Raw genomic sequence first — 11,534 nt, forward strand, 5'->3', positions numbered from 1 at the left:
AAATGGGTCTAAAATGGAGGAGTCGTCTAAAGTATAGACGTTGAATTTGAGGTAGGGGAAAATTTGCAGGAGCTTCTCAAAATTTATTGAACTTCTTTGAATTGCTGGGGAAATTTTAATTTAAGAGAGAGAGATGGTTTCTTGCTGGGGAAATTTTAATTTTAGAGAGAGAGATGATTTCTTGCCGGGGAAATTTTAGAGAGAGAGAGAGATTATTTTAGATTAGGAAGTATTTTTTATAAGTATTAAAAAGAGAAAGGTAAAGAAAAGGGGTGTATTTTTATTTTTATTTTTTAATTTTTTAGGGACATGGATATTTTAGTCATTTTATATGTGGTGGGATGAGGTGGCGCGTTGACCAGGCGTTGACCGGTCATTTTTACCTGCTGTATACCATAGTGGGAGGTCACCTATAAGGTCGTACATATTAGTGAGACAAATTGAAGGTTGTATACCAAAGTGTGAAATAGGGTAAAGGTTGTACACCATTGATGAAATTTACCCAATCATTGAGGGTCATATCCACCCAACTAGCGTGGTTTTACAACTTTTTTTTATGTAATATATATAAAATTAATTATACAGAAAATTTCTATGTCCTATTGCACCCGTATCTCGTATTTTTTAAAAATTGTCATTTACCGCACCCATACCCACACCCGAGTCAGTGCTTCATAGACGCAATACATACATGTTGATATCAATTTCCAAAAAATTCAATTAAAAGCTGTGTAATTGAGATAACATAAGCACAAGTTCATCACTTGAAGGTCTATCTTCAGGCAAATCTGATAAACATACAACAGCAATTCTCACTGCCATTAACATCTCATCTTCCTCAACTTCTTCCCCTAAAATACTCTTGTCTAGCGCTTCCCTCGCCTCCCCTGCTTGCTGCAAATGTCGTAGCCAACGCCCTAAACTACCTCCTTCCGCTGTTTCCCCGAAAAACGGATCCGTAGGGTCTCTCCCGGTCAGTAAAACACCCAATATCATACCAAAGCTGAAGATGTCACTCTTATCTGTGTACCTAGTGAACAAAAAGTAACCAATTGTTATGTTTTCGGCGATTTTTGTCGATGATTTCGAGAATTATCAACAAATTTCATCAAGTTTCAACAAATTTCAAAAAAATTCGGTAAAATTTCATCAAATTTCAACAAATTTCGGTCAAATTTCAACAAGTTTCAGTAAGTTTCAGCCAGTTTCAGCAAGTTTCAGTGAGTTTCAGCCAGTTTCAGCAAGTTTCAACAAGTTTCAATGAGTTTCAGCAAGTTTCAGCTAATATCTACTCGCTACCAGCAACAACAAATAATAAATATCAACAACGGGCAAGTTGTTCGTGTTATTTATGGAAAGAATCACATGTATTCAAAACACCGGTTCCGGAAGGAAAGAACCTAGTGATTAAATCAACGGGTTCAATCATCAACTAAGATACTGTTGCAACTTTCTGATATCGGTTTCGAATGCAAAGCGTGTGGAATCCTAACGAGCCCAGTGATAGAATCACATGGTCCTTTTGCTTTTGAAGCCGGTGTTTTCAACACTGATTGCATATGCCCTCGGTCATCCGACGACTCAAACATTAGGCCCGGAAAAATAATTTAACCGGACCTTAGAAATAATATTATTCTGAGGAAAAATCCGACCATACAAATTAAAAGGGTTCTTTAGGAACCGAGCACTAAAACCCGTATTCAAAACACCGGTTTCGGAAGCAAAGAGCATGGCGATATAATCAACGGATTCAACCACAACAATTTCAAATGTAAAGCGTATCAAATGATACCAAACCCGGTGATCCAATCACTTGGTCTTTTTGCTTTCGAAACCACTGTTTTCAACACCGATTTCATATGTCCCCCGACAACTCAAACATGAACATTAGGCCGGGAAAATAATTCAACCGGACCTTAGAAACAACGAAAACTCCGAAAAAATGAAATTCCACACAAATTAAAAGGGTTTTTTCGGAACCGAGCACTAAAAGGGTCCTTTAGGAACCGACTACACAAATTAAACCGGACCTTAGAAACAACATCCCGACTACACAAATTAAAAGGGTTCTTTAGGAACCGAGCACTAAAACCCGTATTCAAAACACCGGTTTCGGAAGCAAAGAACCTGGCGACTAAATCAACAGATTCAATCATAACGGTATCAAATGTAAAGCGTGTCAAATGATACCGAACCCCGTAATACAATCACTTGGTCTTTTTGCTTTAGAAACCACTGTTTTAAACACCGATTTCATAAACGGACAACTCAAACATGAAAATTAGACCCGGAAAATCACTTAACCGGGCCTTAGAAACAACGAAAAAACCGAAAAAATGAAATTCCACACAAATTAAAAGGGTTCTTTTGGAACCGAGCACAAACCGGTATTCAAAACACCGATTTCGAAAGCAAAGAACGTGTCAATTAAATCAACGGATTCAAGCACAACAGTATCAAATGTAAAGCGTATCAAATGATACGAACCCCGTAATACAATCACTTGGTCTTTTTGCTTTCGAAACCACTGTTTTAAACACCGATTTCATATACCGACAACTCAAACACGAACAAAATAATTTAACGAGGCCTTAGAAACAACGGAAAAACACGAAATTCAACACAAATTAGAAGTTTTAAGAGGTAAAAATCATGTACCTGCAATCTTGGAAACACTCAGGAGCACTATAACCAGAAGAACTTCTATCCAAATTAGGCAAAAGATTAACCAAACCAGAATCCCCCAATTTAGGTTCAAATTCCCCATCCAAAATCACATTTGTAGGCTTCAAATTACAGTGCAAAATCTGAGGAAAACATTCAAAATGAAGAAATCTAAGTCCTTTAACAACCCCAACTGCAATTCTCAATCTCACTTCCCATCCAAGCTGCAATTGATTTTCCCTAACCCTATTCATGGCATCTTCAAGGCTTCCATTTGAAACACAATCATAAACTAGACAGAATCTATCAGATTCCCTAACATAAGCTCTTAAACTCATCAAATTCCTGTGTCTTAAACTGGCTAACCTTTCTAATTCCATCTGAATCTTTCTCTTCACTGATTTGTTCTCCGTTTCGAATGGTTCGAGCCGTTTTACAGCACAGGTTAGACCATTGTCCAGCACTGTTTTGTAGTAGCTCCCGTTTGAGCTTGATCCCAGGAGCTGGTTTTCTCTTGATAGGGCTAATTGGAGGGTTTTGGGGGAAATTTTTGGGGAGAAAATTACAGGGCCTTTGAGAATTGGGGTTTTGTTTATGTAATTGAATAAGATATGGACTATGTATGCAAAGAGAATTGCTCCTGTTAATCCGGTTAGAAGCCCTAATGTGATGCTGAGGAGGATTTTTTTAAATTGGGATGAATTTGGGGGAGATGGAGATTTTGTAGAGAGATGTCTGGTTATTCTGTTCATGTTTTTTTGGGATTGGATGAGGGTGAAACTTAATAGAAGAATCAGAAGTATAATTTCTCCATTAAAATGGGAACTGTATCTTCTTCTTGTTCTATCCATAGAAGTCTAGACCGAAACTGATACCGGAAAACGTTGTTTCTAAGAAAAATTAGCTAGGAAATGGTAACCGAAACAGAAAAGAAACTGAAACTGATAAGATAGCTAGGAAATGGTAATGGAAATAGAAAATAAAATGGAAGTGGATACGAAAGGGGAAATGCTAATGAAGAAGAGCTTCGGTGGAACATAGGTGTAGTATAAGCTCAAAATCGAAAGTAGAGCAAAACCCTAATCAGAGAATTAGAAATTCAGGATAAAGTTTCAATTTTTTTTAACATTTTAGGAGAAAAAGGCTACCCCAAAATTAATTGGGGTTTTAGGAACAGATTTTGATTCAGTAAAACTCACAATTTTGCTAGTAAATTGGATTGAGACGGGCACGAAAGGCGGAAATGCTATCGAAAAGGAGTTTACAATAGCTCAAATCAACGGGGAACCTATGTGGCAACTGAAACGGACATGGAAAATGTTATTTCTAGAAGAATTGGGGTTTCAGGAACAGATTTTGCTTCAATCAAAACTCACAATTTGGTTAGTAAATTGGACTGGAATGGACAGGAAACACAGAAATGCTATCGAACAGGAGTTTACAATAGCCCAAATCAAGGGGAACCTATGTTGCAATAGAAACGGACATGGGAAAATGTTATCTCTAAGAAAATATAGCTAAGAAATGGAAACCGAATTGACACCCGAAAGACTAATGAAGAGGAGTTTCCGTGCAACATAGATGGAAATATCTTCTTCTTTTCTCCATAGGACTGTAAAAGCTCTCAATTAATGGAGGTATAAGCTCAAAATCAACGGAACAAACCAGAAATTCATGGTAAAGTTTCAATTTTTTTCAACATCCAAGAAGAAAAAGGCTACCCCAAATCAAAGGGGGCTTCAGAAACCGAAACAGACACCAGGAAACATTATTTCTAGAAAAACATAGCTAGGAAATGGAAACGAAACTGAAATACCCTAAAGAAGAGGAGTTTCCGTGCAACATAGATACCATGAGAATCTGTACCTTATGGACTGTAAAAGCTCTATATCAATGGAGATATAAGCTCAAAATGGACAAAACAGAAGAACCCAAATCAGATTTTAGCAAAGTTTCAATGTTTTTTCAACATTCCAGAAGAGAAAAAGCAAGAACAACTAAATGGGGGTTTTCAAAAAACAGATTTTGGTCCAATAAAAACTGGAACTTTATAATGAGATAAAATCGAATTTCAACTCAGTCTTCAAGAAGAAGATTCTAAAGAATGATTCCGAAATCAATTCGAGTCCTTTCTGAATCAAAACACAGATATGAACCACATTTGGGTAGAGGGATTGATGAAGAAGGAGGAGCCAGAGAAAGGGATAAAAATTTGGTCTTGATTTTATTCCTTGGAGCTTGGAGGAGAGAGAGAGGGGGAGACAAGTTCTGATACAGTAGGTGAAGAGAGAGAGAGAGAGAGAGAGAGAGAGTCACAAGTTTATAATAGACTGTGTTTTCTTCTGTTAAATGTTACAAAAATGTATTGGAATTTGAAAGACAGAAAACTGAGTATGTGGGAGGTAGGAGGACCATTCTTTTGTGGTGGACAATGAAAAGAGCTTTCTAGGTCCCTAATCTTTTTAATTCTTACATATTTAGTGTCACAACCCGGTCTGGAGTGGGTGACGTCGGGGTAAAAGGTCTGAGTAAGGAGTGGCCTTAAGAGATGGTGATGAGGTAGGAATGAACTGAATTTCACATCGGAAATAGAGAGAGAATGGTTGAGGGTTATTACTATTAGTAAGGTGGAAATTCAATATATGGAAACGCGTTTTAAAGCTGTGAGGCCTAAGGTGTTGGATTTTACTAAAGCGGATAATATTTGGATGTTGTTGAGCCGGGATGTTACAATTTTCTGTAATGACACGGTCCGTAATGGGTGGCGACGGAGTAGAAGGTCTGAGCAAGAAGCGGTCCTAAGGGATGATGATGAGGTAGGAATGAATTGAACTCGACATCAGAAATGGAGAGAGATTGACTTAATCTTATTAGTAAGGTGGAAATACAATATATGGAGACGCGTTTTAAAGCAGTGAAGCCCAATATGTTGGTTTTGGCCAAAGCAGATAATATCTGGATAGTATTGAGCTAGGATGTTACAATTTCCTATAATGACACGGTCCGGAGTGTGTGGTGTCGGTATAAAAGGCCTGAAGTAGCGATCCTAAAGGATGACGATCGTGCATGAATGAACTGAACTCGACATCGAAAATGGAGAGAGGGTCACTAAGGCTTGTTAATAAGGTGGAAATCCAATATATGCAGACGCGTTTTAAAGCCGTGAAACCCAATATGTTGGATTTGAGCAAAACAGAAAATATCTAGATGGTACTAAGCCAGGATGTGACAATTTCCTGTAACAATACAGTCCGAAATGGGTGACGCTCGGGTAGAAGGGTTGAGCAAGGAGCGGTCCTAATGGATGATGATGGCGCAGGAATGAACTGAATATCACACTAGAAATTGGGAGAGAGTGATTGTAGCTTATTAGTAAGGTGGAAATCCAATACATGCAGACACGTTTTAAAACCGTGAAGTCCAATGTGTTGGATTTAGGTCATTTTATTCAACTATTTCTGTCTTGTAATTTGATTTTAGCTCGTTGGGATAATTATCTGAAATAAGATAGAAAATGGATTAAGGAAGGGCACAGTCTTGCTTTGAGATAATGATTAATATAAAGTCTAAGTGAGGAAATTGAATGAATTGAGTACTTTTTAGTCTACACTGTATTTTGAATTTATATATGGATCGGATTGCGTGCCCTAAATAAGAGACAACTAGTTAGTGGTGAAAGCCTACTGTCAACTATAAATGGTTGTAACGGCTACTGTCAATCAGAAATGATTGTAACGGCTGCATGATTCTAAAAAATCACGGTGTAGGAGGACCATTCTTTTGTGGTGGACAATGGAAAAAAGCTTCATAGGTACCTACTCTTTTTAATTCATCCACATTAAGCTTCCACTCTTTTAATCAAAAAATCATTACAAATCAAGTGCACGATGTACGAAATTATAACATTATGGGTTCAAATGTATAAATATGAAAAATACCAGGGACTTCACGAAGTTTTTTGCAAGATAAAAAAACAAGGTTCCCGCCTTTTAGAGATGTGGGTCCAATGCCACGTCGATAGAAGGGTTTTCCAATGTCTATGTCCCTATCACGAGACCGAAAGCGAAACATCGAACCATGTGCGACAATCAGGATTCTGTACTGCTCATCTCCACCGTTGGTTTAGTGTTATCTGATCTGGGCCGTTCAGATAGAACCCAGGGTCATGGGTAGGTTTTGAGAAAAATAAAATTTAATTCTTAGTACATAAACTTCGCTCAAAAATTCAATTAGCCCCCTCAAAACTTAAAAAGTGTCTTATTACTCCTAAACTTTTGCTTAAAATACTCTCACATATAAATTTATTTAAAATTTTCTATTATTCCTTAAACTTACTTAGAAAGATCTATTAATTTCTAAAGTTGCTTAAATTAATAGAAATAAAAATAGTTTCAATTGTAAAGAAAACATTATTTAGTCATTAATGGGATTCGACTTCCGAGGAATATATGATTTCTATTTTATTGTATTTGTACCTTTTATGGTTTTTTATTGCTCTTTGTAGTCTTTTTACTGTCATTTGTAGTTTTTTCTTGCTCTTTGTAGTCTATTTTTTTCTCTTTGTGGTTCTTATACTGGCTATAGCCTGTATGAGTGAGAAGTTTTATCGTGTTATATTTGTGCTTTGTGATTCTATGGAATGAAATATGACATTTTTATCAAAAAAGAAAAAAAATCTTTCATTTAGAAAAATTGATATATCAAATAACCAATGTTGTAAAAGATATTAGGTGCTAGTCGAACGGATAAGACCTTTAATGATGAATAGGAGATCTCAAACCATTAAGTGTCCATTGAACTTTTAAAAGTTCCTAATTATTTGTCTATTTGTCATTTTCTTTTTGGTATGTGGCGAACACTTTGATATGTGACGGTATATATATCTCATTTTATATCCAAAAAAAATTATAGAAAAATACGAGAATATTAAATACAATTGGATAAGAATATGAAATCATTTAGAACTTTTAAAAGTAATAAATCAAGTATATGAGACCACAAATGTATTAAACCATATTCAAATTCTTTTTTAATCTGCCACTCAATTTTAAGAGGATAAGAGTCAAATTTAGCTTTAACGTTTCAAGAGAAGTGTAAATTTAGCCCTAACATACAAAATGATGCAAATTTAACTTTAATGTTTTCAAGAAAGATCAATTTTAGCCATGTGTTACAAACAATTTAAAGAAACTATTTTGACTGTTATTTAACCGTTATATTGGACATTCCAAATAAATTTATCGATAAATTGAAGCACTTCCTACATTTTTTGTTGGTTATTTGTAACTATTAAAATATTTTAGACAATTTGAAAAAAGAAATTATGATTAACTTATATGTAACATTTTTTTTTTTGAAAAATATGTAACAAATTATTAGTATTTTAATTGAATTTTTGTTATTTTATTAATATATTAAATATTTTTGATATAATTGATTTTTGGATTCTTTGAAATGAGAGTTAAAAAACAACCAAACGAGTATTTTCTAATTTTCAATAATGTATAGTTAAAATTGATCTTACTTGGAAACATCATGGTTAAATTTACACCATTTCGTATGTTAAGGATAAATCTACACTTGCTTGGTCTTTTATCCCAATTCTAAAAGTTAATTATATCATTTCAAATAATATTAAAAATATATTTTATAAGTGATATCATGCAAAATGACATCATACTAATGACGTCTATTTCACTCTTTAGACTTAAAGATCATGTGCGACGGAACATGCCTGAGGACATCTTTAAAGGTTTTGGCTTCCTTCAGACAAGAAAATCTTCGAGAATCCTACATGATAAAGGACCCATCTCAGAACAAGTATTTCTTACATGACACGGATCTCCTAAGTTCGTAAGGATTCCTAATTAATGAATGACTTAGCCTAAAAATCCCTATATATAGACACAAGATATTGTACGTTAACTATCATCTCACAACTAGTCCATACTCTTGAATCTTTTCTAAATCATAAACTGACTTAGGCATCGGAACAGGTTCACTAGACTCCAACCTCGTCTGATCTCCGGTTATGCTTTACAGGTTAATACGACAGAAGATTGCCAAGAGGTTATGCACATGTAGACAAGTTCAGATATACGGTTGATATCATTCTTTTTGTAATTTGTCTTCCGATTACTTTCGATGACCTGAATCAATGAACAACCGACAGAAAATGGATCGGAGATCCGGCGAACCCTCTCTAATGTTAAAGTCAGTAGATATCTGATGAAATACTAGATTAACTTTGAGCAATTCAGTAAAGAGTTGAGTTTAGAAATGATGTACCTGTGACAACTGAGTCCTAACCTATTTATAGGAAAAAGGTTATGTACCTGAACATGTACGTGGTGCTATTTGATTGGTCTTCGTACCTTATATTTTCGCTCCAAAATACGTGTGAACTTGTGGAGCGTGCCTTTAGAATCAAACGTTCTTATTGGTCCACGTGTCAAGCTTAGGCTTAAGCAGCTCCTGAAAAGATATTCAACCGATTCAACTGAAGGTCGGTACTTTGATCGAAGCTAGCTTCATTTATGTGACTTAATAAGAAAAGGCCTAAGTGTTGATTTCGGTATGAGGTTGAAACACTTTGACTTACGGTCCAATTAAACGATACCGTTCAACGGGTATCAATAACTTTAGGAGCCAATGGATTTTTTACCCTAAGTTTAGGGATCTTGATGTATTAAGCCAAGAAAATTTAATCAAGCTGTTTTGGTAAGGTTTAATACACAAATAACCTTCTGAACTTGTCCAAATATTGCAACTGCCCCCTCCAACTTTCAATTGTAATAACTTACCCCTCAAATTTGTCCAATTGTAACAACTTATCCCTTAAACTTGTCCAATTGTAAAACACAACCCCAAATTGCTGACATGGACTGCAATTGAAGAAACACGTGAAATCAAAACTTGCAATACTCGTGGAGTATGATAATCAGATTTTTAGCGTGATATGAATCCGAGATAACTTTTTTACGGTTGCTTCAAATACGGGGTAAAAAAATTTCCAATTTGGGGTTAGGTTTTACAATTGGACAAGTTTAAGGGGTAAGTTGTTACAATTGAAAGTTGAGGGGGGTAGTTGCAGCATTTGGATAAGTTCGGAGGGTTATTTGTATATTAGACATTTTGGTAATTATGTAGATGGAGGGTTGTCTTGTCGTGGGATTAGTGAGAATAATTGTTTTTTTATTTTTTTATGTTTATTTTTGTAGGATATTCAATAATCTATGTTTAATTAAATATTAAAATGTGCTTATTTCAAAAAAGTTATGCATGCTTTGATACTATATGTTTTCCTTTTTTTATTCTTTTTCAGAATAACTTTATTAATAATTTACTTGTGTGTCCCCATGTCTTTAAGGTATATACTTTATGTTATAAAAAAAAAAGTATATACTTTTATTATGGAAAAATTAATCCCACGTGTATAAAATTTTCTTTATTACTCCCAGTGGCGAATACAGGATTACTCGATTGGTTGGAGGGACCGATTTTATATATTTGTTCATAATTTTTTTTTTTGCTAAATCGAACTTGCTTAATTTTTTTTTATATATATGCGTGTTATAATTTGAGAGGTCTAGAGCCAATTTTTAAGTATTATTGTACATTAATACTTAAAAATTGGTTCTAAATTCTACTTATCATATGACATAATTATAGATAATTTTTTAAAAGTGAATTTTCATATAAATTTCACGGGCTTCCTACATGAATATCATAATTAATTAAAAAATTACAACTAAATTAGATTGTCAAACTTAATTTTAAATATGTCATTATTTTATATATATATAAGTAATAGAATAAAGTATTCTTTTACACCCTAATTTAAAAAATTTAAACTCTAATTCTTAAATCCTAGATAATATATTCGCGGTTCCTAATTTATAAATTATAATTCTTAAAATATATTTTAAAAAATAATTTTATTAGTTTGATATAATATAAAATCATGACTTGACATAATTATAGATTGTTTTTTAAAAGTGTATCTACATGTAAATTTCCCAAAATAAAATATTTCCAAATTGAAAGAGAAGAGTTGGGCCTGAAAGCCCAATAAGATGATTTGAGGCCTGAAGTTAGGTAGATGGCCCAAAATTCATTCATAAATGGGAAAATTAGGATCAGATGGATCCTTAGTCAAATACATGAATATACAAAATTACAATTAAATCATATCATCAAAGCTAATTCTTAATATGTCTCTATTTTCTATATATTGTGATTTATACCATAATTTAAAAATTCTATATCCCAATTCATAAATCATAAATCTTAAAAAATATATTCTAAATTTCTAATTTATAAATTCTAATCATTAAAATATATTAAAAGTACTGATTTTACTAGTTTAACATAATTGAAAATCATTACTTGACATAATTGTAGATAATTTTTTAAAAGTGAATTTATATGTAAATTTCCCGAGTTATTTCCCTTCTTAAAATGTTTTTAGTCAGAGATCACTAATATATTAAAACAAGAAAAAGGATAAGGTAAAAAAGTAATCCAATCTTAGCCGGTTGAAAACAATCAATTTTTCCCCGAACAATATAAATTTTAGATGAAACTTTTTCCAATTAAAGTTTTTATCCTACGTTGAGAGTCAAACTCAATATTTAGGTTAAGCAGCAATTTGAGACTGTTAACCATTCAAATTAATCTGGATGCCCAACTCATCTTTTAACTAAAAATAACCACAACTTTGTTTTAACGTGACCCCATTTATTATAGTCTAAAATTAATAAATATAAATATAAATTAAATTTTTTATTTAAAGTATACAAGTAAAATATTAATAATATTTCATCAAAAAAAATATTAATAATATTTAACGTTTTTTTTTGTCAAACCAC

The 11,534-nt window shown here is 33.6% G+C and overlaps 1 protein-coding gene across 1 annotated transcript; it reads right to left on the bottom strand.

Moving 5' to 3' along the window:
• Positions 1-675: 675 nt before the first annotated feature.
• LOC136205984 (inactive leucine-rich repeat receptor-like protein kinase CORYNE) lies at positions 676-4,998 on the bottom strand. The gene is made up of 2 exons (XM_065996866.1): positions 2,659-4,998; positions 676-1,030 (listed from the first exon to the last, which is right to left on the bottom strand). Exons 1-2 carry the CDS (start codon positions 3,513-3,515, stop codon positions 721-723), a joined length of 1,167 nt encoding a protein of 388 aa, XP_065852938.1. The 5' UTR covers positions 3,516-4,998; the 3' UTR covers positions 676-720.
• Positions 4,999-11,534: the final 6,536 nt, after the last annotated feature.

The sequence above is a fragment of the Euphorbia lathyris genome, chromosome 9 (assembly GCF_963576675.1).
Source record: "Euphorbia lathyris chromosome 9, ddEupLath1.1, whole genome shotgun sequence".
NCBI lineage: Eukaryota > Viridiplantae > Streptophyta > Magnoliopsida > Malpighiales > Euphorbiaceae > Euphorbia > Euphorbia lathyris.

Coding starts and splice junctions, on each gene's coding strand:
- LOC136205984 (XM_065996866.1), bottom strand. CDS start 3,515: ATGGATAGAACAAGAAGAAGATACAGTTCCCATTTTAATGGAGAAATT. Junction 1,031..2,658: donor GAGTGTTTCCAAGATTGCAG/GTACATGATTTT, acceptor TTTGTTCACTAG/GTACACAGATAAGAGTGACA.